The sequence below is a fragment of the Zootermopsis nevadensis genome, unplaced genomic scaffold (genome assembly GCF_977971745.1).
Source record: "Zootermopsis nevadensis isolate Lab colony 2312 unplaced genomic scaffold, Znev_1.0 Znev_ptg000012l, whole genome shotgun sequence".
NCBI lineage: Eukaryota > Metazoa > Arthropoda > Insecta > Blattodea > Termopsidae > Zootermopsis > Zootermopsis nevadensis.
In genome coordinates, this window is record NW_028259144.1 from 1016697 (window position 1) to 1044664 (window position 27968).

General features: G+C 37.9%; 5 protein-coding genes and 1 long non-coding RNA gene across 10 annotated transcripts in view; 3 read left to right on the forward strand and 3 right to left on the reverse strand.

Annotated features, from left to right (window-relative positions):
• Positions 1–1908, forward strand: part of LOC110833401 (lysosomal Pro-X carboxypeptidase) — a 44056-nt gene extending 42148 nt beyond the window's left edge. For both annotated transcript variants that reach the window (XM_022071438.2, XM_022071437.2), the window contains one exon: positions 225–1908. In XM_022071438.2, the coding sequence (XP_021927130.1) occupies positions 225–429 (205 nt within the window). In that variant the 3' untranslated portion in view covers positions 430–1908. The remainder of the gene's footprint in view (positions 1–224) is intronic.
• On the reverse strand, positions 1707–6779 carry LOC110833400 (uncharacterized). 2 transcript variants are annotated; one of them, XM_022071435.2, is made up of 6 exons: positions 6464–6779; positions 6003–6119; positions 4916–5824; positions 4130–4288; positions 3526–3660; positions 1707–2874 (listed from the first exon to the last, which is right to left on the reverse strand). In XM_022071435.2, the coding sequence occupies exons 1-6, from the start codon at positions 6530–6532 to the stop codon at positions 2692–2694; spliced, it is 1572 nt and encodes a 523-aa protein (XP_021927127.1). In that variant the 5' UTR covers positions 6533–6779; the 3' UTR covers positions 1707–2691. The 2 variants fall into 2 exon arrangements, with proteins under 2 accessions (XP_021927127.1, XP_021927128.1); XM_022071436.2 differs by lacking the exon at positions 6464–6779 and adding an exon at positions 6314–6408.
• Positions 6780–6799: 20 nt separating this feature from the next.
• Positions 6800–16473, forward strand: Klp64D (kinesin-like protein 64D). Of its 2 annotated transcripts, none has more exons than XM_087348214.1 (13): positions 6800–6947; positions 7747–7953; positions 8663–8868; positions 9529–9719; positions 10298–10437; positions 11062–11259; positions 12305–12497; positions 13039–13175; positions 13420–13523; positions 14207–14366; positions 14964–15200; positions 15419–15544; positions 16164–16473. In XM_087348214.1, exons 1-13 carry the CDS (start codon positions 6942–6944, stop codon positions 16332–16334), a joined length of 2076 nt encoding a protein of 691 aa, XP_087204340.1. In that variant the 5' UTR covers positions 6800–6941; the 3' UTR covers positions 16335–16473. The 2 variants fall into 2 exon arrangements, with proteins under 2 accessions (XP_087204340.1, XP_021927140.1); XM_022071448.2 differs by having other exon boundaries at positions 6801–6947; positions 14186–14366.
• Positions 16474–16575: 102 nt separating this feature from the next.
• On the reverse strand, positions 16576–22051 carry LOC110833402 (uncharacterized). 2 transcript variants are annotated; one of them, XM_022071439.2, is made up of 5 exons: positions 21478–22049; positions 20837–21154; positions 19839–20054; positions 18724–18928; positions 16576–18517 (listed from the first exon to the last, which is right to left on the reverse strand). In XM_022071439.2, the coding sequence occupies exons 1-5, from the start codon at positions 21769–21771 to the stop codon at positions 18204–18206; spliced, it is 1347 nt and encodes a 448-aa protein (XP_021927131.1). In that variant the 5' UTR covers positions 21772–22049; the 3' UTR covers positions 16576–18203. The 2 variants fall into 2 exon arrangements, with proteins under 2 accessions (XP_021927131.1, XP_021927132.1); XM_022071440.2 differs by lacking the exon at positions 19839–20054 and having other exon boundaries at positions 21478–22051.
• A 117-nt stretch (positions 22052–22168) lies between these two features.
• Positions 22169–26666, forward strand: LOC110833408 (uncharacterized). Its single transcript, XR_002544202.2, has 4 exons — positions 22169–22454; positions 23057–23235; positions 23390–23613; positions 26243–26666. It is a non-coding gene; the product is annotated as an uncharacterized LOC110833408 (long non-coding RNA).
• On the reverse strand, positions 25193–27754 carry LOC110833403 (pseudouridylate synthase RPUSD1). The gene is made up of 3 exons (XM_022071442.2): positions 27542–27754; positions 26824–27344; positions 25193–26447 (listed from the first exon to the last, which is right to left on the reverse strand). Exons 1-3 carry the CDS (start codon positions 27752–27754, stop codon positions 26294–26296), a joined length of 888 nt encoding a protein of 295 aa, XP_021927134.1. The 3' UTR covers positions 25193–26293.
• Between the last annotated feature and the right edge of the window lie 214 nt (positions 27755–27968).

Below are 27968 nucleotides of genomic sequence, written 5' to 3' on the forward strand. Positions count from 1 at the left end.
CTGAGAACACAAGTCCACCTGACTGGGACAGAGGTAGAAATCGACATCCTTTATGGGAAAATCCGGTGGATGGGGCATGTATTTTGTTCATTACAAGATGGTAGTGAAGATGGGTGGTGGAAGGACATGCAGCTTAGCGCAGAATCTTAATCACAGTTGGGGTCTGATGTTCCACATATATATGAAATACAGTGGTTCAAACATTTATTGCCTGTGTTTTGCAGCAATGGACTGTTGGACCCATGGTCAAGTGGAGGTGTGCTGTATAACGTATCAAATTCAACCGTTGCTGTCATCATACCTGAGGGGGCACACCATCTGGATCTGAGAGAGAGCAACCCTGCTGATCCTGTCTCTGTTCGCACAGCACGTAAATTTCACCGCAAATTTATACGCCTTTGGCTTCGTAACTATAGGCTTCCTGCATGAATGTGTAGAGTTGGTTCACAGTGGTTGATTCCAGTTTGCACAGGTGATAATTCTGAAAGTGGTACCAGTCTAAACTCAGCAAAGTATAGAAAATCATGCATACAAACAACACGCTGCACGGTATGAAAGGTTTTAAGATCAGTGAAGTATCCTGATATGTTATTTTGATCATGTTTTGTATTTGTGGCTCCTGTAAATCTTTATGTTCCATACGAGACAATCTAAGTAACTGTTCCTTCTGAGCGAGGACCACGTACATAAGTTTGTGAAATTTTGTCTCTTACTCTAATGAAACAAAATGAATCAAGTGCTATGGATAAGATGAGTAGCAGGGGAACTGAAAAGCATCTCTGTGCTTCTGGTACTGACATCATAATTAATCAGTAACACAAGATAGGCTAGGCATGTAGTAGGAATGGGAAAATCAAATATGCAGGCAGCATATTGTTAGGGATTTTTCTTAATAGAAAAGAGCACAAATGGGAGAACAAAATTAAAATTGTTGTTACTGAATTAAGAAGCGCTTAAGTGGCTGTCGCCACAAAGGAGGAGGTCCAAATAGTAGTAGTTGTTGCTGTAGTAGTAGTAGTAGTAGCAGCAGTAGCAGTAGCAGCAGTAGCAGTAGCAGTAGCAGTATCATTGTTAGTAGTATGGTGAAACATATTGTAAACAGAACCTGCATTGAACAGAATTCCATCTGTCATGGAAAAATTCTTCAGTCTTCACAACTGACAGAAAATTAAAGTTAACTTACCTTTATTAAAGTGAAATTGTTTAGCATCATCAAAACTGAATGTGCATTTTTGTAAATCAATCAACATTTTTGAATGGGAATGAGGTGTTCTTCATAGCATATGTAGTCATCAGGTATCTCTGTCCAGGCTTCACTACCTTATGCCAGTACAGGTCTTGCCACATTTTTATGTATCTATGATGTTTTTCATTGTACGTATTGCATTAAATATACACCACACTGAAAGACAGCTCCCTTAAAATTTGTAGATATTAATGGAATCTATTTTATGTGCAAAATTTGATATTATTTGAACCGAATATTACAAAATATGTACTGAAGAACATAAGAAAGAAATTCAGCGTGCAAGATTCTGTTTAGAATTGTGATACCATATTTCAGATAAATGATTTGATTAGTTTTAGAGATATGGATAGCCAGACATTACCTCCCCATAAAGCCTTCATTTTGCGCACTGTCTAGAGAACATTACAAGTCTTGTGTATAAAATTACTAATTCATATGCCAGTTTTAACACTTCTGATACAAATCATGCATAAAATTTTTTATTTATCTCTAAATTCTTTGAACAACAATAATATACAAAGTAACAGCATTCAATTTTCATGTAAATATGACACATAAGTTAGAACAGTCTGCAACACTGAACACAGAATTAATGCATCAGTTTTCAGTTCAAACATAAAACACATAAATGAATTAAATAAAAATGTATCTGTAATGGAGACAGCGAGCAGATATTAAAATTGACAACTGTTCTTCTCCTACAATTCACCACACGTCACTATCCTTTGCTCATACCCCAGTCTTTGCAGATGACACAGCATCACTCAGTAAAATATAATAGACAACCCTAAAAACCAAGGCTTGGCCACTTGTTGGTACACAGGTTATTTAATAATGTTATATCAGCTGCAGAGGTTATTTAGCATTAATGTTAATGGTTTTGTTCACTAAATACCCCCCACCTGCACCCTGAAGGCACATGTAGTGCGTCCCACAAGTGACAAACCTCTATCTATAACCTACACCTCAAAATAACAAATGAAATATGGGGTCCTGGTACAGTTACAATAAATTAGTCTGGCAGAGCCTTGCAGATATGTGTGGAAATTCCATTTCCACCCCAGGCATCAATAAGAGCATTTTACCCACATCCACCTCAAACTTTTGGCGTGACCATGACACTGCAACATTACAACGTTCAGTAAGATGGTTGTCATGGTAAGGGTAAGTACAATGAGTTTACAGTATACAGTAAAGCTGTACAGCATGTACTAAGCTTTTGTGAATATGATAATGAACATTAAGTGAGTTTCTTGACAAGCTGAGTACCTTTTAACTGCTCAAGGAAGACATTATAACATGGAGTCAGTCAGTTATGCCTCATGTCTTCAGATTTCAGATATTCTGGATTTTAATATTTATAAAATATTATCACTTTATTGCGCGGTGACCCTCATAATTCACGACATCAGAACACTTGCTGATAATGACGTGTGTGAAGGTTATGTCATATGGACCTTGAGGTGTTTTGTGAGGTCTCTCTTCTCAGCATAGTCTCTCTCACACAAAGAGCAGTGGAAACGTTTAATGTTGAGGTGACGTAACATGTGCTCCTTCAGCTTGTCGCCACGGCTGAATGCTTTGTTGCACATGTCACACACATGCTCTTTGATGCCAGTGTGAGTCTACAAAAGAATAAATGCATTATTAACTGATTATGCACAGTGGAAAAATATGGTATAGGAAAAGACAGGGTTGTGACTTTGGCGACATACAACACAAACCATTACAGTTAAGTGGAACCAGAAAGCTTAGACATGAATCTCTTTGCAACCAGTGACTGTTTAATGATGCAGATGATGGCTGGAAGAGGAAAATTACTGGAACAAGTAATTAACAACAATTGTAAATAATATATAATTTCTCATATGACATCATGTCATGTTATGCAACAGCTAAAAATTCCCATAGAAAAAATTATAATTGCCATGGACTGAGAGTGTTTAAGAACAGGGAGCTTAGGAGAATATCTGAACCTAAGATGGATGAAGTGACAGGTGGACAGAGAAAACTCCATAATTTGTATTCTTCACCAAACAGTATCAGAATGATCAAACCAAGGAAGGCATATGGGGAAGATGAAAACTGCATATAAAATTTTGATTGCAAAGCCTGAATGGAAGAACCACTTAGAGTGTCAAGAAATACAGTCTGGAAGTGTGGATTGAATGTATCTGGCTCAGGACAGGGACCAAGCACTCTTAGCTTCCCAAGAAGGATTCTGTCTCATGGAGTTAGTTAGTTAATGCAGATGTTGATGTTTACAAGATGCTCACCCGTTGATGTACTTTGAGCTGTGATCTGCTGATGAACTGTCGAGGGCATACAGCACAGTGATATGGACGGTCTCCAGTATGAGTCATGTAATGCTTCTGAAGGTAATCTGGTCGACTAAATGTCTTACCACACATCTGTTAATACAACAACAATAATTGATTTTGTTTGTGAAGTTAGGTATTGGGATTTCATAAAAGAAATGCAAATCTAAAATCATCCTTTTTTTACTATTATCAGTCACTCACTTAGATTAGACAGAATTAATCTTTTTAGAATATATCGTATAGTATTCACTGGATAAACATGCTAGTTGTAAATGCAGAACTTGATGACACAGACATTTTATAATGTACATGTTTCTTTGATTTAGCAAGCCATATTTGAGATAAATCATCGCAAACTTGAAATGAGTCTGTTTGGATTCACCTAGTGAAAGCAATACAAAATATGCCTGGTTTATCTTGTCATAAGTACATTTTCCATGTGAAAGTTAAAAAAAAAAAGTCTGAAGCCCATTTTCTGTTCATTAGCTAGTCTTTTCTATAGTTTTATACTCCGCAAATATTCTGATATGGTCAAAGCTATATCTGACTAGAGACTTACATCACAGACTGCACCCTTCTTGCCCCCATGTATATCCATGTGGCGTCGGTAGCTCAGTTTAGTCATGAAGCGCTTGCCACAAAGAAGACAGCTGAAACAGCCCCTGCCCTCATGTTCTGTCTGACAGTGCTCCTGTAAGCTTTGCACTGAGCCAAACCTCTGCAATTGATGTTCAGAAACAGTGGAAATAAAATGCTGCAGCAAACATCTTTCTATATACAAAAAATCAGCAAGATTAACTGGAAAAGGACACCATAATCACAGTGGTTACAGTGAAGTTGTTTGAAGAAATAAACAATTACGGAGTGTACAAATAGAGGACATGAGGAAGGGAAGAATAAGATAATGAGAAAGACCAAATAACAAAGATGAGTAGAACAGGAAGGAATTTGAAGAAGGCTGACTGGAAATATTAACAGTAATGAAATACAAAGATGGGAAATGTTTAAAAATAGGGCAACACCTTGAAACATTTGATACTAAGTAACCATTACAACACTTAAATAATCATAAGGCATGCCGTGATCCAGTGGATATTTATTGAAACAGATCAAAAATGTAATTTGGGTACCCAGAGTACCAGTCCACAATCCACTATCGACAAACTGGACGAAAATTATATTTGTTGATCAGCTCTTTATCTAGACTGTAAAATATCTTCAAAATATTGTTACACCAATTTGGAATCTAAGATTTTCAATCTTGTTTGATCACATATCTGTATGTGCTACATGTACCGAAGATAAATGCAAAAACTTCATCTTGGATTTACAGCTGCTGTAATACCTGGTGACACATATCGCACTGCCCTCGTGTGCGATGGTTCTCATTCTGATGTACCTCCAGGCTGCATGCAGATTGGAAAGTCTTCTCACACACCTCACAGATAAATATGGCCATCGTTGTGCTGCTCCCAGTGTCTCCGTCTTCTTCCTCAGCTTCTTCGCATTCTTTCTGCTTCACTGAAGTTGACTCTGGACTCGCAGTAGCCACAACAATGTGCATGATGTTTGATGCTGAACCACTGATATCATCACACTCTTTACTATGTTCTTCCCCATATGTCTTCAGCACCAATGACTCCATTGTCTGCTTAGAACCAAATGCCACTTTAATTGAATTCGACAATACCCCAGTTGCACTAGTCGTTATGAATGGTTTCAAATCCATAACTGTGACATTCTCCAGGGATGTCTCAGTAGCTGAGTCTGTATAACTAGTTTCAGTAGTATTCTGCGGTTCTGTCTTATTTTCAGTTCCTGCAAGTGAATCAGAACGGCTTTCCTCTTCTTCGGCATGATTACAGTTTTCTGAACTAGCCACACTCCCCTTCGCACATGGCTTAATTAGGACTGAATCAGCAGAATTGACAGCAACTTCTGGCACAGGTGTCGCCACAAAGTTGTGAGTAGTAATGGCAGCCAGTGTTGCAGGATGACAAGTCATGATGATGTCTGTTGTTCTGGTTATTTCACCCTTCAGTTCTCTCCCTTCATCATCATCAACCCATTCTAGTTGATCTTCTGTCGGTGTGAACACACAAGCCTCAACTAAAGAACTCAGTTGCTCAGAGACTTTTGAAGTAGATGTATCAGTCAAGGTCACTTCAGTAAAACTTGATTCTCCCATGGTTTGCGTACTTATTTCTCGACTGTATTCATGTCCAGGAACAGAAGGAATCTTCAGCAGTACACTCTAAGTAAATAAAGATATAAATAGGTTATAGATAACATACATCACACAGTTAAATAATAAATTGCAATGCCACATTAAAAATTGTCACACAAAACTCAAGACTCATGTGTCTGATCATTTGTCTTAAGAATTAAATTAACTTTTGTACTACATTCTTTATAAAAGTATAGATTAATACCTGAAGACTTTTTACAAACTGGAGCAGCAGAAATTGGTATTTTATTTGAACTGAAAAATCCACAGCAGTACCCTGTAGCTGAACTGAGTACGTGGTTAGAAGACCACATTCTGCCAACTGCAAGCAGTCCATATTAACAAAGATTAGAATTCTTCAACTTAGTACAATGAATATGACATTGGTGCAAAATCAATCCCAAATACTGCAGAAGTACTTTTAAATATATATTTTGAATTACATAGTCAAACAAGGCACTATCTACATTGTTTTATCTTATTGTTGATGCAAAGTAAATGTTACGAAATTATTACCCTCATCTATTGCAAAGTAATCAAAAACCTCCAACAGTTATACCCCATTATTTAAAAGATGTCTCTGACGGTTCACAAAAATACCAACTGTCAAATGAAATTTTATGTTTATAATAAACATAACCTTACCAGACTTAGTTATATACCTACCCCTATGAAAAAGAATTCCAATACTTTTGCAAGCTCAATAAGTGATTCGGTTGTTGCAACCGTTCCCATTATTTCTCTTTGGTTATATTAATTTCCTTTCCGTACACCATGGCCCTGTCCCACATAGATGAAGAAGTAATTACACTTCTTGACGTCCAAGATGGTCATGCTTTACGACAACGTCAATGTCACCAATACTAGATACTTGAAATTTAGTTATCTCATAGCATATAAAGTATTGTCCTGTAAAGTCAATGCATCAGTTGGCTCAGATGTCTTGTTATTTACAGCAGTAATTATACTTTGCAATCATGGTGAATTTAATTTCAATAAACATTGTGATAAAAGACCCATAAAGTTGTCTAACATGCGACCCAAAGACAAATGAATACGAGGCCAGCAGAAGACGCAATCGATAGTGTTGTGCTGACAGAAACAATTGTTTCGTAAAGAGTTGTTTAATATTACACCAACGAAAATGCCTGTAAGTATATTTTCATAGAAAATTACTTAAATTTAAAACACACAACGTATATACACGCTGATAACACTTAATAAATCAATGCAATCTTGAACATGTTACTGTGAGTGAAAAGATACTTTACGTATGAAACAAACTTGTCAATGCAAGTAGTTACAGTCTCCATCATTTAGAGTAATCTTAAGTACTTTTCATCTGTGTTAAGATATGATCTAATAGTGATGACTTAATTTAGATGGGCATTTGCGACAGAAACTGTGTGCGATCCAAAGTCAGTGTTGGGGTTTATTTGTCAGTGCCACATTGGAAGGTTACATTAGATATTGGTGAACTGATTTTGATAAAGTGAATTATAGTTATAAGAATAAATCTTGTGTAGTAAGAGAGTATCATCACTAATAATTATGTTAGAGCTGTGGACCACACAAACCTCATGTTAGTCAGACAGTCTTCTGTATAGAGAACTGAACTTAATAAATTATATTTATGATATTTCAGTTTCTTATGGTGGCTGGTATGAAGAATGGTGTCATGTGGGGTGCTCCACCAGAAACTGTTGTAGACGTTTATCAATGTTCTATAGGTGCTTGCTGGAGGTAGAAAGCAGTTCTGACACGAGGACAAACTATGCCAGAGTTAAGGGTGCAGCATTTCATAAGATAGTTATCTTACCTGTATTGATTGACTGTCACCTAATTGCTCACTTCTTCATGTTTTAAGGCAAAACTTTCTTCTGAGCAGTTTGTTTTCAAGTACTTGTAATCCCATTTTAAGCATCTGTTTCTGTTGCTTGTTGTGGCAGATGTGTGACGATGGTGAAGTGGAAAATGTGCGTGTAGTGGTGCGTGTGCGACCCCTTAGTGAAAAGGAAATTGAAACAGGGTACCAACAGATCACGAAAGTTGACACTGTCAACAAGACCATCACCGTTGAAAATCCACAGGCAGCAGATGGGGAACCACCAAAGACTTTTACATTTGATGTTGTTTTTGACACAGATTCAAGACAGGTAAGTTATAAGTGTTGCTTTACTTGGTTGATATATGTCAGAATAATTCATTGTAACTCAGTGTGTCCACTTCAGACATATCAAAGCAATTATATGTGGCATGCTGCAGCAACTTTCAAACAAGGTGAACCTATATGTGAGCCCTTTTAATACACACCCATCTGAAATCTATCAATAACCTCATCATAAGATTCCTGTCACTAAATTTCTATGTGTTAGAGAAGTGTAACCAGGTGAATAATTCTATAGTGTAGGAGCAATTGAAGCTTTTGTATACCTTTACAAAATGGTGACCACTTATATAGGCCTGTTATGCATCATTGTGAACAGTATTGTGACATAGTTAATCCTATTTGTTGTCATATATCTTCTATTCTGCTAGGAAAGTTGAAACAAGCTTTTACTCATATTGTGATATATGTTTATATTTCTCCATCAGAACGAATAATCTTCTGGCCAGGATATTGGCTTTCTTGACAGAAGCTAATCATATCACTCCTCAGTCCCCTCAAGCAGATGTTAGCTTTAGATGTTAAAACATTATTACCCATGGTAGGGATGTTGATTCTTTACTTTGCCAGCTCTCTCTTAATATGTTGGAATGCCTTCTTATCCCAACCATCTGTTTCAGCACACCATCCTTTGTGATTGATATGGTATGAGTAAGTAATGTATGGACATGTTACACAATGAATAAATGATTTTGCAGATGGATGTGTATAATGAGACTGCAAGGCCAATTGTGAACAAAGTGTTGATGGGATACAATGGGACAATTCTAGCCTATGGACAAACGGGTACAGGGAAGACGTTCACCATGCAGGGAGACTGCATGGCTCCAGAACTGAAGGGAATTATCCCAAACTCATTTGCTCACATCTTTGGTTTCATAGCCAAAGCAGCAGAACGTAAGAAGTAAGCAGAACTGTTAGCAGTTGTTTTACAAAGAATCTTTAGTGATAATTTGTAACTAGATATTAACTTTTAATACTTTTTGTCTCTCTCAACATTCTTATCCTTAAAATATAGATGCTTTATGGGAAATCTTTCCCAAAATAATGTGTGCTTTTTAAAAATGACATCAGATGGTGATGATGATAATGGTAAGTAAAACATTATCATGTCTATGTGGTATAACATGAAGTGTTTAGAGGCATGTGGAGGTCAGGAGCTATCTATTCGTCCTGTAGAAATCTATATCATGTTCAATGTTGTGAAGTGACTTGTGCATAACTCACTTGTATCTTGCAATAACCATCAGAAATAAAGATTTAAGGTTCTCATGACAATGAGTATAGCTATTTTATGGGATGTTACACTGTAGTCTGATAGGGGTTTGATCCCTGATGATGGAGGCAGTGAACTTCTGTGAACCATCTGTCATTATCTTCAAGACTGCAAGGTGCAACATCCCAGAAGACAGCCACCTTCAGCAGAAATTAAGTTCATAAAGAGAAATGAAATGTGTAAAAACTTGCGGTTTTCACAGTCGTGAATCTGTGGGTTTCTGCAAGCTCACACATTACTACCCAGATGACTGCTGTTGACTGATATGAAATTTGTTCTCTGAGACAGATTTCTGGTTCGTGTATCACACATTGAGATATATAATGAGGAAATTCGGGACCTGCTGGGAAAGGACCAGACCGCCCACCTTGAGGTGAAAGAACGGCCTGATATTGGGGTATACATACGGGACCTCTCAGGGTACGTGGTAAACAATGCTGATGACATGGAGCGAATCATGACTCTTGGAAATAAAAACAGTAAGTAGACATCAATCTGTAGTCTGTATGAGTGATCATTTCAGAATTTCTTTATGTTTTCCATAGTTACTGAAGGAAGTTTGGTTACTTTACAAATTTTACAACGAAAGATAAATTTATGATTTTATATCAAAGTATCCATCTGTTCATGTGTTGTCTCCTCCAGTACCTTTTGAACCAATTAACAGATTGTATGGATCATTTCTGAGAGGTGACCCCACATTTGTATCTTTTAATTATCTTCACAATAAATCTGCATGGCGTGGTACTTCGTTAAGTGCCAGGGACAGTTTAACCTTTGCAAGATTTGAGCTTTTCACTGCAGGGAGTCTGAGGATGGCTGTCTTCTGGGTTGTTGTGCCTTGTAGTCTGGTAGAATTTTACCGATATTTCAGAGGTCCTTGCTGCCTCAATCATCAGGGCGATGATGGAGGCAGCATTGCCCTAATGATGGAGGCAGCAAGGACCTCTGAAATGAGTAAACTTCTACCAGACTACAAGGCACAACAACCCAGAAGACAGCCATCAACTTTACGTGTATCATCCTAAGTACATATTCAATATTTTTTTTTAAACAGGGGTGGTGGGAGCAACAGCAATGAATTCCCAGAGTTCTCGTTCACATGCTATCTTCACGATTACAATTGAGAATGGGGATGTGGGAGAAGATGGCAAACAGCACATCAAGATGGGAAAGCTTCATCTTGTTGATTTGGCTGTAAGTTATCATCGCCAACAGTATTCTGATTCCACCCTCATGACTTCATGTCTGTTTTCTCCAGAACCTCAAACCTCATGTATTATCTCTGATCTCTTGCTCTAAGATAAGAACAAAAGTTACTGTCTCCTTTATTTATGCAGGTTATTCCGTGGGAAATTTGTAGTTACTTTGCTGGTTAAAGATTCCCTAGTTTCATGCAGTGCAAATATTGATTTTTATATTTACAAAAGCAAAATATTTTACTCTGGTCTTGGAGTGTATGTTGGTTATCCTGTCTGGGCTTTTTGATGTTTTATTTATAATTTGTAATTATCAAATGACACAGACAGGTAGCCAACACTCATGCTTCTTATTTAGGAGGTCACATATTCAAATCTCAACCTAGAGACCAACTGTGCTGACTGAGGGTTGTCATGGTTTTGCTCAGACCCTGTAGGCAAATGCAGTGATAGTACCTCAAATTACGCCATGACTACATCCATTCATATCGTTCTAAATCTGTAAATCATGCAGTCTTTGACGCTGTGTAGTCTGAACTAGTGACACCAAACAGTATTTGTAATTGAATTTGGTGACTCAACTGTTTAACCGAAATACCTGTCCCATGTAACTTATTACCAGGGATCTGAGCGTCAGAGTAAGACCGGTGCCACAGGGATGCGTCTGAAGGAAGCCAGCAAGATCAACCAGTCCCTCTCCACACTTGGCAACGTCATATCGGCATTGGTTGATGGCAAAAGCACACACATTCCATACCGCAACTCGAAGCTGACGAGACTGCTGCAGGACTCCCTGGGGGGGAACTCAAAGACTGTTATGGTTTGTACTGGCTGATGTTGATTGTTGTCTTAACCTCTTCGCTGTACAGATTACTGAGCAGCCAGTGTAGCAGTATTCAGAGGTACTGGTTTGAATCTGAGTCAGTGTTGCCAATGTTATACCTGAGATTTTTGACAATTTTCTGTAGTCCTTTCAAGCAACTGCAAGATAATACAGTGAAACGTCGATGCATCATTTTTGACGGGGGAGAGAAATAAAAACGATGAATACAGGAAAACGACAGCTGCGGGAAAGCACAAAAAATCAGAAAGAAAGAAATTAAAACAGTGCATTTTTCTCTTTGGCATACACAAAAGAGTACACATAAAACCTGTTTCAAAGTAACTTCTTTTTGCCAAAAAAGTCTTTAATGGACAATTGTTTTATCGAAACTTTACGTTTTAGGCGAAACAGAGCCCTTTCCATGTTCAAAATGTTTTCCCCAACGCCTTTGATAGTATTGTGCTCGTAAAAGAACTAATTCACTTTTACGCCAATCCAGCCTGTGCTTCGGCAAAACTCGGCACAACTTCGGGCTCGCATTCGTCTTCTTCCCCTTCCACACCGCTCCCGACCCATTCGTATCTGTCAAAAACTCATCGATGGTATCGACCGTGCGTGTGGCAAGCTCGTTGTGCCACTTTCGATTTTAATTTGTCTCTAAAGCGATCATTTTTAATTTAAAAAACATTGCGTAAATTTCGTTATAAAACGATCAGTGCGTGAAAATTGGGGGCCAGGATTAAGAATTTTGAACGATTGATGCGATAAAACGACAGTCCAAAAAATGATAGAAGCTAGGAAATGTAACATTATTTTATATGGGACTTATCACGGACCGAACGAAACGGACGATGCGTTCTGGAAAACTTTAATTCGGGGGAACGATGGATAGGTTAGGTTTTGTTGTACATATTCCATTCAGTTTTTCATTCTCAGCCATCCTGTCATTTAGCTTTCAATATTACTTAACCACATGATACAGCATATTGAAAATTAGTGAATAAAGAAAGATCTAACATAAGCCCTTTTGATCAATATCCAGTGTGCCAACATAGGGCCGGCAGATTTCAATTATGACGAGACCATCAGCACGTTGCGCTATGCAAACCGTGCCAAGAATATAAAGAATCGTGCTCGCGTGAATGAGGACCCAAAGGATGCCCTGTTGCGACAGTTCCAGTCGGAAATTGAGGAGCTACGGAAACAGCTTGAGGATGTTGGTGTGACCCATAATGGTAAGTATCTCTGAATGAGAATGGTGCTTGTGAATGTATTTACCTTTATTGTCCATATGATGAGGCATACACATGATCCAGCTGGTCATTTGTCGCACTTTCATTTTGTTAAATTGTTAAACCCTGGAGCTAAATGCCAGTTGTCAGCTTAGTAATTCAGAGACTTAAATCCTCGGTTTATCCGCATGATGCCTTGAGGCTGGGTTTGAATTACATATATATGTTAATAGATGCTGAATATCTGATTTCCAACACTTTCTGTTGCTTATCTTGAGCACAGAGCTCTTGGTAAGTGTCACTGAGTTTCACAAAACAGTGTGGTAAATTCTTGCGTAACCTAACATCAGTGACAGTTATAAAAATTACAGGAAGACTGAGCTATGAAATAATGAATAAATGCTTAAATAGATCTCTAGTGAAAGGACATTTGTCTTAGTAGTTCTACAGAGCAAGATATCCTTGAAACCTGTAACATTTAATAAACAGGCATTTTATTTTGTTATAATCTAATTTTGTGGCTGAATGAATGTATTTGTTTCAGGATTTGCTGCTGCTGAGAGTGAAAGTGACTTAAGTGAGGGCAACAAGGATGGGGAGAAGACACCAAAAGAGGAGAAGGACGCTGGCTATAACAATCTGTTGCAAACATTGGATTGCCTAGATGACCTGGAACTGCAGGTGAGAGCTTACAATATTTATAAATATAAATATTTAACTACTTATAAGAACACTGTGGCCGTTACTTCTGGTTGAATTTAACAATGTGCAGTTTATCGCAGAGGGACACATTTTTTGATGTCTGACTGTGGTTCAGGCATTTACTTATTGAGTTTAATGGCTTACAGTGTGTATTCTTCAGGATTTATACACCAACTAAGATGCAAAGTTGAATGTGTTACCGAGAGTGGGCATTCTGTTGCAGCTGAAGGAGATTGACAAAGCTCCAGAGAATGAAGCTGATGATGAGGATGATGGAAAAGAGAATAGTGATGAAGAGAAGCACCAAGTAGAACTGAAGAAGACACAGTAAGTGATGAACTGTGGCATGGGAACAATTAATTTGCTTTAAATTGTTTTAATACACATCTTCTTCCCAACTAGTATAATTGTTCAAATATTGGACATGAGTTCGATATTTCCAATTTTTGCAAAGTAACTTTGGTACTACAGTGGAATCTTGACGCACATGGAAACTTACTTTGAATGCCTTCTTCTTTTCTCAGTTTACCACTTTATGTCTTCTTATAAGTACAATTTTCTGGCCCCCATAATTTCAACTCTGTCACTTTCTCCACATGTTGATTCTTTTTTCCATTCTGCCAAGGTCTTCGTATAAAATTATTAGGTTCACTCAGCCTTCTGACCAATGGGTATCAGGGGTTTTCCATGGGGGGAGGGGGGGAGAGCAAACTGTGTGAAGCTTACCACTGCTGTCCATCTACTGCCAAGGTGAAGAAAGATTGAAGGTATAACTTTACTTTCTCACATGTGACATGGCTCTTAGTTAAGCACCCAAGACACCTATATATGAAATATAAAGAAACTGAAAGTTAGAGGTGCAAATAATTGTTTTCACAAGTGTAATGTTGACATTAAGTTCAGATATATTGGGCATAGCAGTAATAAAGAGTTAATTATGTTCCTTGCAAAAGTGCAAGACAGACAGACAGAATTTGTTTGGTCTCTAGGAGTGAACATGATGCTCTCAGGGAGAAGCTACTGACTCTGGAGAAGAAAATTCTGGTTGGAGGGGAGAATCTCTTGGAGAAGGTCGAGGTTCAGGAGCAGCTGCTGGAGGCATCGGCCCGTGAGTTGGAGCAGCGCCGTTGCAAGGAGGAGCAGTTGCGGCAAGCATTGCAACAGAAGGAGGTACAGTACCACATTGCTTTGTTCCTTCATTCTTGTGAACTGCATATAATGCCATTTTTTGGGGGTAGTAGTTATGAACTCTGAAGAGACTAATTATTATGAGACACAAATATTTAACATTTCTGGGACTAATGTGTGGCAGTGCCAGGACAAATTATAATTACTAGGTGCATGTTCTGCCAGGGTATCATAATGTCAAACTAAAGTGGGGTAACTATAAAGATATGGACCAAAGTTAAGGTTTTTAATGAGAACTGTACCTAAGAATTTTATCTGAATATGTTGTAAAAATGTTGGTGCTGGTTTCTAGGTTGTAAAACCATGTGGACTTGTAGGTAGATACCAGTGTTTCAGAGAAACATATTGCCTCCAACTTCAGCTCTGAAGAAAGAGGCAATATGTTCCTGAAATGTTGGTATCTGCCTAGAAGTTCACGCGGTGTTGTAACATTGATATCTTCACTGCTGTGAGAACCTCAAATCTCAAGTATAAAATTATATTTCCTAGCATTTGGAACTGGGGAAGTGTTATAACTGATAGCATCATACAGTGACATAAATACAATCAGTATGCTGTTCTGATTACTGACTTGTGCAGGCAGAGCTGATTGACATTGAGGAGCGATACTCGACTCTGCAAGAGGAGGCAGCTGGCAAGACAAAGAAGCTGAAGAAAGTGTTTGGGATGCTGATGTCTGCGAAGGCAGAGCTAAGTGACTTGCAATATGAGCAGCAGCGTGAGATGGAGGGGCTTCTCGACAGCATCCGCAGTCTCACGCGCGAGCTGAAGCTTCAGGAGACAATCATCGATGCCTTTATCCCTCACCAATACCAGGCAAATAATATTTTCTCTTTGTTTTTTGTCAGTACACACCAGATGACTCTGTGCTGTGTTTGTCTTCTATGGTGGTAAATACAGTAAACTGTTTTTTCTCCTAAAACACTTCCCAAAGTGATATATTAAGCACAGTGCCATTTATAACACATGTCTTAGCAATTTATGTGCTAAGAGTGAATGAGTCATCTTAGAGCTTTACACCTTAATGTCTGCAGGAGATGCTGGAGCGGTATGTGCACTGGAACGAGGACATCGGCGAGTGGCAACTGAAGTGTGTTGCCTACACTGGCAACAACATGCGCAAGACACTGCCCACTCATTCTGCTGGTCAGGGACGGGAGGTAAGTGATCTGTCCTTGATTCATCTACAGGTATATATGTTGTAGATGTATGCTTACAGCGTTGTTCCCATTTTCATACTTTTAGGATTCTATTATCAGCAACACTAACATGGTAGCCACACAGATGTGTGAGGTTCGAGCAAAAGTAGATCTTCTAATTTCCCCAGTTTGAAGCTGTTAAATCAAGAACTGGTTTAATAAATAATTTAACAGTGATGTATAAACTGCAGACAGTATGTAGCACTGAATGAGACTGATGAATGGATTAAAATAATTATTGCAAACTTCCAGTTAGTATCTTCAAGTCTGACCAGAGATTGGACACAAACCAAATGCTTGCATATGTGAGCCTGTCGCTTTACTGTTGAAACATCTGTACTTGGGGCAGGAGTCATCAAATTGCAAGAATAATATGAACCAGCAAACTCTTACATTTGTCATTGAAGGATTAGACAATAGATTGATTGGGTTGTAGTTGACTTAACTGCCATGGTTATATAACATGTGCCTGTTCATAAGACAGTCCATTAACTTAAGGTGTGAGACTTATGCCTGAACTAACCAAAATATTTTGTGTATTGTGTTTTCTGTCACAAATTTGTAATACTGCTTGTTACAGCAATATCAACAACCAGATCTGTCACATGTATATCTCTCCTACTTGTCGGATCGTGTCACCAACGCTGTGCGACCAACGCGGGCCAGCACGGCCAAAGGCAGGTCGGCTCAAGTGCACCGATCTGGAGGAGCCAGACCTGCGTCGTACCGCAAACCCAGCGATGTGTCTTAGATGGAATGTGAAGTCTCGGTAATATCTAGTCCACATGGGCCTTCATGGTCCTGTACCACCATTATGAATCACCACATATTTGATATCATTGCATTGTACCACTTATTTATTTGAATTAATACTACATCAGTGAAGCCTTTTTTGTTGTGGTTTTCACAGATGTTTCATAGAACAGTTGCTAACCATTTCCTTTTTCACACCAGATCCTATCCCTAAGGATAATGGACATCTTAAAAATCTATTTGTTTTCCAACCACCTTTATTTCAAGAACATTAATCCTTAATATAAAAACTTTTGCTCTTTGTTCTGAGAACCAATTACAATCCATAAATAGACTCAGAGGGACATGCAGCATTGAGAATGTAAAAGCAGATGGTACACTTCCACTGACTGATCTATGTAAGGTTAAAAAATTATATGAGGCATGATACAAATGTATGGCTTATGGGACTACTATGTAACATCACATTTCATAGAAGACAAAATTTACAAATATCTTCTGACATACATAGATCCTTCCCCCTTATATTGTATACCTTTACATACTTTTTGGGCAGTAAGGTGATCCATCATCTATGTCGAAAACTGTGCATGTAGCATATCAAATTTAAACAAGAAATACAGTGTCGTCGAAAAAGAATACCAGGATTTCACACTCAAATATATTTCGACATAAAGGACCTAAGTTGGTCCTTTATGTCAAAATATACTTGAATATGAAATCCCAGAGTTCTTTTTGATTACCCTGTATATTCATTCTATACATGTTCATGGCAGCCAACTGGTAACTGTATAGGTGCATTTTTATTTCATATATAGGTTCTCTTTGCACCTTGTCACACAGCCTACTTTGAAAAGTGCCATATTTTTCCTTGAAATTCCTCCTGAAATACTGATGCACATTATATTTGTGCATGTTACATATTGTTATGTTCTCCCGCCACTGAAATTGTGCATAAATAAGTCTGTTTTTCAGGTGCCCGCAGAAAAGGAAATGTACATTATTCAGGATGTAACTCGAAAGTCTGATACAAATTCAATGGTGAGTCTATACACGATAACAACAAAAAAGTTAATATCAACATGAGTGTGGAAAAGCCTCTTTAGTTACAGATATTTACCATTATAAATTCTGACGTAGTGTCATTATTGTTGAAGGAGTGAGAATCCGTATGGAAGTATGGCTGATAAAGGGCCCATTGTCATGCCCTCTAGATGTTACGTGAGTGAATATGAAGCAGCAATGAAATGATACTGACAGGAAAACTGGAGATTCAGAGAAGAACCTGTCCCAGTGCCACTTTGCCCACCACAAATCCCATACAGAAAGACCAAAGTGATACCCAGGGCATTCTCTGTGAGGAGCCAGTGACTAACTGCCTGAGCCACATTTTTTAAACGGTGTTTGGTCATCAGAGTCTTTAGCATGTCATTTGATACCATGAATAAAACAAATGAGTTTTAGAGTGCAGAGCTTCTGAATTTGGACATTGCAAACTTTGTCATAAAAGGCACTGGTAGTGCTGCTGCCAAACGTTCCTATGACTGTGCCATGTGACCTTTCCGTCATAACTCTCCTTCCCTCTGTGCTGTCCAGTGTTGCTTCGTTATCAGTGGGGAAGTAAGGTCAGAACTTTCAGAATGATAAAGAAAGCTATAACTGAGGACTGAGGTGGAGGCTTTTCCAAACTGATGTTTATATGAGATACTTTGTTTTGATGTACGGAACTTTACATTACACCTTGTATTTGGTGAACTATGGTAATATATACAAGTGCACATCTTGCGATATGATGGGGAATCAACACACTATTCTAAGATCTAACATAATGTACTTCATACATAACACATGAGAATCATCGTAACAGTCAACAAACTATGGATAAATGATGCACATCTTTAGGTTCTACTGCCACATTATTTTTGTTCAGTTCATTATGCAAGTTAAAACTACTCTGTTCTTCATGCACAGTCTTGCCAACTGTATTCTCTAGTACCTCCGGCTCTTCAGTGCCAAGTGCTTGGTATAAAGCTTTAATTGCATCAGATTTTACAGGTGGGATGTTTTGCTCAGAGATCGGTCTTTCTGCCACGGACTGTCTTAACTTCACCATACCCAAGATCTGGTACAGGACGTTTGTCTGAGGCGGTTCGTACAATACCGCTTCTGGCTCACTTGAATCTGTATTTTCATAGAAGAGAAATAGGTTAGTAAGAGAACAGTCTCAAATGTCCCAATTTCTGATAATATATTATACTATGGTCACTCTTACATTATGTAGATAACTCTGCATTTGAAACAAGTTTCAGAACCTGTGAAAATAGATTCAGCTGTTTCAAACATACAGTAAAATGGCTCTTTGAACTTGAGAAGCTTCTTGAAATTACCCATGGAATCGTCAGTGGCAGGAGGAACCATTGAAAGAGCTTCCTGCGCGTTTGTTTGCCCCAATTTAGCTGCAGCAATGAACAGCTGTCGTGCATGGTTGCAGTCCACAGGAACTCCACCCCACCCATGAACATAGAAGACACCAAGATTGTACATTGCTGTTGCATGTCCCCACTTTGATGCCAGCTCATAGTACTTTGCAGCCTGTAGAATAGAATAACAGTGCACATTTATCTTAGATATGTCTATGATTTCCCCTACTATCTGGCATAATTCTTGCCCTTTTTCTTAAAATACAGCATCATTCATTCATTAATTTACTCTAGCAAGCAAAAGTTAGAAACTTCTCCTGACATTGCACCATCACATTCTTGGCCTTTGCAAATCTCTCCTCCTCTTTGGATTTTACTTCACTAAACTTGTGTTCTTTGCATGAAATACAAAAAGTAAATGCATTTTTGACATATTTTATGGGGGTGAATTTAATTTTCATTCATATGTCGCCTGCTTACGCAAAATTGAAATCATACTTTGTTAAAAATGGATCATCATACAAGACATGCACATAATATGAAACAGATCTATTGAAATGCACAATTTTTAATCTAAGTATATTTCAGTACTGTGATATGAACAAATGCAAATGAAAACAATTTATGACTCCACTAGCAATAAGCTTTGCAATAGTAGATTTGTATCTGTAATGAATGAATACAAAAGCCAGTGAGGTACATAAAACTCAATATCAGCACACATTTTAAATGTTTAAAGCATTTCATCTCTAATTTATTATTTCTTCATCCAATGAATATACTGCATTACAAAACCAAACATTTCTATAAGTATAAGGAAGTTACATGTTATCAATCAGCTACCGTCTTCACTCCAGATGAATTCTGGGATTACTACTTTAAAACTCATCATGATCACTTTCTTTCATTCTTCTGAATACATCATTCATAATAATCCTGTCATTTGATCCTACATAACCCATGTAACATAAATCAGTGTCAAATAAGAAATAAAAATTAAAACCTTACAGGCCACAACCACATCCCAAATATTCTTATGTCCCTTCTGACATCTTACAGTATCAATGCATTTTGTTGTATACCAGTTTGAAATCCTGCGGTGTCCCAACTCCAGTCTCATAGCACAGCCCCAGATTGAAGGCAGCAGGAGCATAGCTGAGCTCCACAGCCCTCTGGAAGTAAGTGTGCGCCTCCTTATACCTGCCAAGCTGCATGCACGCGACTCCCAGCCGATTCTCAATGCCACTTATCACCGTGTTCTGTGCCCTAGTTAGACTGACCGCTGCCTCATCCAGAGCCTGCATCAGGTGAGACTTTGAGCTTTGGTAGCAGTGAGAGTTTGATGATCGTAGTCCTAAATTACTATGTGACTTTCTGGAGGCTGATGCACTCAGATTCTAATGATGATACTATCACTACTACTGTAGTCAAGCCAGCTCAGTCATTAAAGTGAGTGAGCGGAAGCTAGATACCAGAGTTTGCATAAAATTTTTAAAGTTTCCATTTTGGCAAATGGAAGACTTTCAACATTAGAAGTGGCTTATTCCTGAAACCCAAAGTTATACAATAAGTTACAGCAACTAAAGCTAATGAAAGGTTTCAATTCCTGGCAGGACCCATTAATGTGTCCATATTAGCTGTGGTGTTCACCATAAAAATGAGTTTCTCCAGGGGCAGCGGGAGTCAAACTGTAAAAATGATCATCAACATCCAGCCAGCCACTGTCACTGTTAAGAACATGTCGAGTTTTACCTCCACCCTCCCATATGTGATGCCTGCACACAGTGATTACTTACTACCACTATTATGTTATGACATCACCATAATCCATCCTAATTACGGTACTATCACTATTAGTGGTGATGGCTTAAACTTCAAATTATCACTATGCTACTATCATGATTATTACATTTATTGTTCTTGTTAATTCATCTTATAGCTATATACATCCTTATTAGACTTGCAAAACTTTCTATGATTGTTGGTATATAGGAAAATATTGCAATTGTTCACCTACTGATAAACAATAATCTGCTTTTAGTTGCTAGTCTCTGACTTGTTCATTTTTATTCCAACATACCTCGTCTGCTGTGACTGGCCCAAATTTTGGTTCTGATACAGAATAATCTGGACTGTCTGACACATCTGCCGAGACGGTTGAAGAAGACTGCAGTTGCTCTGCATGAGGGATAGACAGTGCACGTTCAGCATTCTTTGGTAGTATGCTGAGTGGCTGCCCAAGAACGAAATGGGACAGTATTCCGAAGAGGCTTGCATATTCTGTGTGGCAGCGAGACAGTCTTGCCCGGCTATTTAATCGTTCGAGTTCTGAAGGCTGGATGCACTGATGACGGCACACTGGTTGACACAGGTACCAGCCAAGTACCATGATACCACTCTGTTTCATGCAATGATAGCAAAATATTTTGAATTCACATTTTCTCAAGTCCAAATTATATTACTTAATCTTATAATGGGGCAGAAATGTGCAGTCCCAGTGCTGAGAATAAAGCAGGGACATTTTGTTTCATTCATAGAACAGATGTTGATTCTTGTCACATAATATATTAGAACTAGAATTGGTATATACATTTTTTGGGCTTGAATGAATTTTCTACTTGTAAACAAATTCACACACACACACACACATTATTCTGCAAGTCAACTAACATGCAAAATCAAAGCTTGTTTACCCTGTAGTAACATACAATTTCCACTTACCCACCCAAGTGCACCAAGCAGTGTGGCCTCCTGAATGCAGCTGTGATGCCTCCACTTCTCACCATGATGCTGTCTGTCTTCTTGTTTCTTATCATTACATGACCCATTCTTACAACTTCCACCCAGATCTGCCGTTCCACGATCAAATGTGTTAGTTGATACAATCCCTGGAATAAGTTTATATTGAAGAGAACTAAGTGGGCATTCTTGTCGAGATGACTTATCTTTCTTCGTAAAGTTGATTCTTCTTTCTAGTGTTTCTCTGATTCCTCTACACAGAAATTTCCACATCATTTATCTGGGTGATTTCAATGTTGCTTTGAATATATTGTTTCCTCCACAGTTCATTTTACTTCCTTTTCTAATTGCCTAGAGCAACCCACTCCTTAATGATGTCCATTTCATGTAAATTAATTTCATTATATTACTCTCACACAGTCAACGCACAATTTATGTGTATTTTCTAAACATTGTGCTTAATACTTTCGAAGAACAGAACCAGTTTCTGACCAAACATCTGTAAACCTCTGTACGTCATTTACAGACTAACAATGTTGGTAGCATTGATACGTGCCAGGAACACCAACATTAACATATTCCTTTACGTATGACTAAACTTGCGGAAGGATATTTGATTTCACGGACACTAATTTTCGAGGATTACAACCTTTTTCTACAGAAATAGGTACACAAAATGTGGAAGGGGGAACATTTTACCGAAATATTAATGTATTTGTTAGTGGCAAGTAATACGTCAGCTTACTATACTTTGGTTTCAGTGAGTCCAAAGTGTTTGGAAATTATTGGAGTCGGAGTTTATTTGGAGACATGCCATTAACAGAGTAATAAAGACAGCCCTACTTGTGCGTTCCAGATATGTTACGAAAAAAGATACTTCCTTCGAGCCCAACTACGAAACTCGTAAATACATGCTCTGTAAAGTACAGAGCTATTGAATGTGAAAGGATTTATTACATGTAAGATTCCATTGTAACGTTCCAATTGTCTTGGACTACCTGTATCCGGGGATAGAATAGAATAGAATTTATTTACATTCCGTAGATCCTTCGTAGGCCTAAGCCAAGGATGTAGAACACGTCATAGCACAAATATAAATACAAAGTTATAACAGCTATTTACAGATTTTTCGAACTAGTATTACAGCAAAATAATTATGATGAGAAACCGCCATTATTTCCTACATGCATTTATGATAATTGAGACTTATTGGGTGATGTAGATTCTTCTACTGAGTAGGAGGAGTGAGATAGGAGATACTCTTTTAACGCTGGCGTGAACATTTTTATGCCATGATTTAAAATTTTGATAGTAGGTGGAAGATTATTGAAAAACTTAATTCCTGGTAGTAAACTCCTTTTTTTATATTTACTGAGGTTAGAATTTGGCGCATGAAGGTTATATCTGTATCTTGTTCTTATATTATGGACATCTGAATTTGTCTGAAATTTTTACATGTTATCCACTACAAATGAATGCTAAAATTTGAACTTTCATTGAGAACTGAATAAGATTTACATGATTGGTAATCTTATTTGTCTTGGTTTGGGTATCATCACAGAAAAATCTCCATTCCAAGAGGTGAACGATGTTGAGTGGGAGCTGAGCAAGAATCATTATTGAAATCTTGTCCTGCCTTCGTGAAGAAACTTGATATATGGTCGAGGGAGCTTCTCCCAGGATCCCTTTGCCAACACAAAGTGTCACTGAGCACTGACTACAAGGAGTCTCACAGTCAAGGTGAGCATCAAGTGAAGTCATAATTTTGGGGTCTGGTTTTTGAAATAATAAGTGACAGGGTCAACAGCCAACAGATTTCTCTTACATTTTTAATTTCAAAGTGTGAAGTGCAAATTGTTGAACATTCTGTATAAATCGTCTTGCTTGTTGACAGGTCTGGTGAGACACGAGTGAAGAAATTGCATCTCCAGATGATGGGGAGTATCGTTGACTTTTGCTGAGCCAAGAGGATTCAGGAATGCACATCCCTCTACATGAGCCCGTGCACATCTGCAATAAGGCCGTCGACTGGGTACGGTGGAACGATGCAGAGAAATTGTTTCTGCGTCATCACTACAAACCAACGATAAGGACGAAGATGAAGATGGCTGTCTTCCAGTAAGTTGCTATTACTCATGCTATATGTGATTCACCCAAGACACTACCACTTCCCTGACACTTATTCCTAGGTACAGGTACCTGTGTTATGGAAGATCCACCTAAGATTGAAGATGTATCCCTCCCTTTTAGGGTTGCTAGAAGCGGAATCTTGTCTAGATGTGATAAGAATGCAGGTTATCTTTTGAAAAACTAGTAGCTGGCAGGTTACCTTGTCCAAATTCGGTTGCATAAGGGATCGTGTAATGTTGACAGAAGGAGTGGCCCAGAAAGAGATGGACTGATGGGAATAACATCGCAATGGGCTGGAGGCACTGCTTGAAGGACATGTTAACGGAGTTTAGCATAGGCTTTATGTTGCTGTTTTTGATGTTACTATGCCTACTCAGTACAACATTTTATCCTATTACTGCATCCTGTTTTGTCATAGAAGATTTGGAGTAACCACGTTCTGTGTTAATAAGGTCACAGGGTCAGAAAGTAACAACAACAGCAAGACCTTGTAGAAATGCATTCTTGGGCACCTGCAAAAGGCCATCAATTAAAAATACCCAGTTTGTTTTTAATATAAAACTGGCAGCTCCATCATGCAGTGCACTAGCTCATGGAGCTCTTTCAGTGCCATTGTTCTTCCACAGCCCCCTACTTTGCTATTTCATCCTCTTTCAGTAGTTTCTGGTTCCTGAGTGTGTAGGCCCTCTTGAACAACATTTTACAGGCAGGACAATAGGGGAAAGAGGTTATGACAGTGTAAAGGACCCACAGTAGTACAGCTACTGCAATCAGTTGAAGGCAGAGTGGAGTCAAATTTGCCATGCTAAGAAGTTCACACATTTCTGAACTATCACATAGAATTGTCAATTCAGGACTCACTCAAAGCAGTCAGCTGGCCAGGAATTTCATAATCCCTAATTAATATAACCCATTAATCCTGGAACCGCAAAGCTCTATCTTCCTGTCTGACGTATAACAAAAAAGTAAGTATATTCCTGTTCTCGATATTATACTATTATATATAGAAAAGGTGTACTGTAACCAGTGGTTTCCAAACAAAATAGATTTCCGTGCCTTCATTTAAACTAGGAACTATATTACTCGCAGAAAATGCCATGTTATGTCATTGTCTGCACATCTCATTAATAATAATAATAATAATAGTAATAAATGAGTTGGGGAAATGACCACTATAATTTAACTGCAGTTATGGTATACCAGTTTTCCATAGAAGCATAGTTTGGAAACAATTGATTTGATACATTTTTGTACCCTGTTACTGAGGTAGTGGTAGTACTGTCCACTGATTAGGAGAAAATACGTGCTAGTAATTGGATATATGCACATGCACAATATTTCACGGCGAGTGATGGGTTGCTTCTAGCCATCCTGAAAGCATTCGTTTCACAACCAGTAGCAAACAACAGACTAGGCTTTCATGTGTTCTAATGGGTGTTGCCAAGTATGCCTCACTGGCACAGTGATTGAATCTGGAGTGTTACGAGGAGAATTGAGGCCATGGACAGAATACGAACCAGAAGAAGGAGAGCGCTGCCCTTCCATCTACCGGCAAAAAGCAAATAAGAAATTTAGAGGCATTTTATTACAAAGTTTGAAATATATCTTATTTTTCTACATGCCCCATTTTCCAATGCAGAAACTTACAGTTCCAAAATTTCCTGACTCAATTCAGATGCAGTTTCATCAGTGTTCTTTGCTTGTCCCAAATAGGCCCATTAATCTAACCCTTTATAGTTAATGACCACCCAGAACATACATTAACATTTCTATGCCCTCCTTTAAATAGTTTCATGTGCTTTCCTTTGGCTTACATACTGATTGCCATACTGAACTGTCATACTTTCATAAATGTCACTGCTTTTCGACTTACCTTCATATTCAAGTTCAGAGGAATACAGAGAATCAAAACAACAGCCATTCTTTTGTTCTCCCTTCATGAGTATTAAATCTTGTAGTTGTGTCTATTTGGAATCTTGCACTACTGGGAATATATGTGATAGTCACATTAACTACATATGTCATAAGGTTACTATTATATCATAAGGTCTTAAGAATCTTCACCCCACACTGAAATATCACTGATATACAACAAAGTCTAACACATTTCCAGAGGAAATAATACAGTTCATCCAATGAAAATACATTGCTTTTTCATTTTATATTTCAAACTGTAAAGTATAGTGAGGCAGCACAGATGTAAACTTAACACAATCAAAACATGCTGTTCAAAGGGAACACCAGTAGTTAGCTTCAGTGATACAACAGTACACTGATGCAGTAGGTGCTGGAAACATTTAAAAATTGATTGAAAGTTATCACTTTATTATCCTAACTTTTTAATTTAGCTTCTAACATCAAAGCAGGTATGGCCAGCTTTCAGAGTGGCTTCTGACATAATCAATACTGATCATACCAAGGGCTTCCTCCTGAGCATTGGTCTGCTATGCCGCAGTGAATTAAATCCTAGAAACATGGTACAATTTCAAGTCTTTAAAAATTCTAAAATGCATCACACCAACTGTATGCTTGTTAATCCTTCAGCACCAACATCTACAAGGAAAATGTTGATGTATAAAATACATAAATAACAAAAATATGCTCTCCTAACTCACAGCTTTGGAACACAAACAGCAACAGACCAAGCAGGACAATTCTATCCTTAATATCAGGAGTCCCCTTCTATATCAAGTTTCGAGAATGATGAACTGTCAGTACTATTCAGGGTTTCCACAGGAGTCCATTTGTTGGCAGCAATGTCACTGGAAAATGGATCCACCGTTTGCAAAGTCAATGGCTCCACAGTGTTCACAAGGATCAACCTGCACATCATATACCAATTTATTAAAATGAAGTTCATGTATTTTATTATATTGTATCCACTGCAGAAACTTTTTATCATCAAATGAGACATGAGGAAAATTATGTATGGTGAAAGGGAAACTTATTTATTTTATGTATAACTAATTTAACAATGCTATCAGTAGCTCAAATTATATAGAACTGAATGATATAATGATTATTAAATAATGAATTTGAAAGGATGTAGATAAGAAACTATCCAGCATTTGCCTAGGGAGACAGAGGTAAACCACAAAGTGTTCAGAGTATCTAATATCCAGGTTAAGAATCAAACCTGGAACTTCCCAAGTAAAAAGCTAGAGTACTAACCACTCTGCTGTTGTTAGTGCCTCTCACCTGAAAGCATGTAGAAACATTCTGTGAGGAAGCACATCCTGTCGATTACTGTAAGTATAGTCGCCAACAATTGTGTGACCAATGTCTGCACAATGGACTCGAAGCTGATGCCTTCTGCCAGTGACTGGCCTAAGTAATACTTTCGTTGCTGGGTACTGATCATAAAATCCAAGCTGCAGCACCAACATCCGTGTATGTGCAGATCTGGGAGATATGCAATGTGGATCTGATGCAGTACACATGCGGTGATTACCACTTTTCTGTTCACTGTCTTCTCCAATTGGTTTATATATGTCCATAATTTCACAAGCTACATGACCACGTAACAGTGCCAAGTAGTATTTCTTTGTTTTCCTTTCACTAAAAGCAACTGTAGCTGCAGAACATGCTTTCTTGTGTAATGCTATGCAAATTATACCACTAGTTGCATAATCTAGTCTGTGCACAAAATAGAAGTCATGTTGTAAGTTTGGATTTACCAAATCTGGAAACAACTCTCGAAGCTGTAACTGCAATGATACCTAACGAGTAAATAAACAAACAAATATTTATAAAAATTATGTTATAATATGATACACAAATATCATATATTTATGAAATATGGAAGCAAAGAGGGACTAAACACTGAAGAAGATAAATATATGACATTCACTTTTAATACTAACTATATGGCAGACTGTAGGTAAACAATCGTATTAATCTAAACAAAATTACCTACCTTAACTGTTGGATCATCACTGTTTATTACAATATCATGCCTTTTATTTATCACCAAAAAGTTCCGACTTCTATATAAGACTTCAACTTCGTTCAATGGCGATAAGTTCAAGGATCTTCTACCTTCTTCTCCGACAGCCGACACCCATTCACGCCAGATATTATCAAATTTATAAATGAATAGTCTTATAAGAAGTTCAATTACATGTTCCATTTATCACTATCTGCAAATAACACCAATTACAAATACGCTCAATCTTCATGTTTCATTTCATTGTTCATAATCAAAACGTAACATCAATCGTTACTCCTTAAATCATACCTCAAAATATCACACATCTTTAGTATATCAAATCATACAAATGGCTTGCCCAAATACTGCCTCAACACCATATTAATTTGTATTTCGCTAGTCATATGTCAACAAT

Coding starts and splice junctions, on each gene's coding strand:
- LOC110833400 (XM_022071435.2), bottom strand. CDS start 6,532: ATGGGAACGGTTGCAACAACCGAATCACTTATTGAGCTTGCAAAAGTA. Junction 5,825..6,002: donor AGTTTGTAAAAAGTCTTCAG/GTATTAATCTAT, acceptor TTATTTACTTAG/AGTGTACTGCTGAAGATTCC. Junction 3,661..4,129: donor AGAAGGGTGCAGTCTGTGAT/GTAAGTCTCTAG, acceptor TTGTATTAACAG/ATGTGTGGTAAGACATTTAG.
- Klp64D (XM_022071448.2), top strand. Junction 10,438..11,061: donor TTCATCTTGTTGATTTGGCT/GTAAGTTATCAT, acceptor ACTTATTACCAG/GGATCTGAGCGTCAGAGTAA. Junction 15,545..16,163: donor CTGCTGGTCAGGGACGGGAG/GTAAGTGATCTG, acceptor TGCTTGTTACAG/CAATATCAACAACCAGATCT.
- LOC110833402 (XM_022071439.2), bottom strand. CDS start 21,771: ATGATGTGGAAATTTCTGTGTAGAGGAATCAGAGAAACACTAGAAAGA. Junction 21,155..21,477: donor TGCTTGGTGCACTTGGGTGG/GTAAGTGGAAAT, acceptor TGCATGAAACAG/AGTGGTATCATGGTACTTGG. Junction 18,518..18,723: donor TGCCACTGACGATTCCATGG/GTAATTTCAAGA, acceptor ATGAAAATACAG/ATTCAAGTGAGCCAGAAGCG.
- LOC110833403 (XM_022071442.2), bottom strand. CDS start 27,754: ATGGAACATGTAATTGAACTTCTTATAAGACTATTCATTTATAAATTT. Junction 27,345..27,541: donor GTGATGATCCAACAGTTAAG/GTAGGTAATTTT, acceptor TTTACTCGTTAG/GTATCATTGCAGTTACAGCT. Junction 26,448..26,823: donor ATGTTTCTACATGCTTTCAG/GTGAGAGGCACT, acceptor TATGATGTGCAG/GTTGATCCTTGTGAACACTG.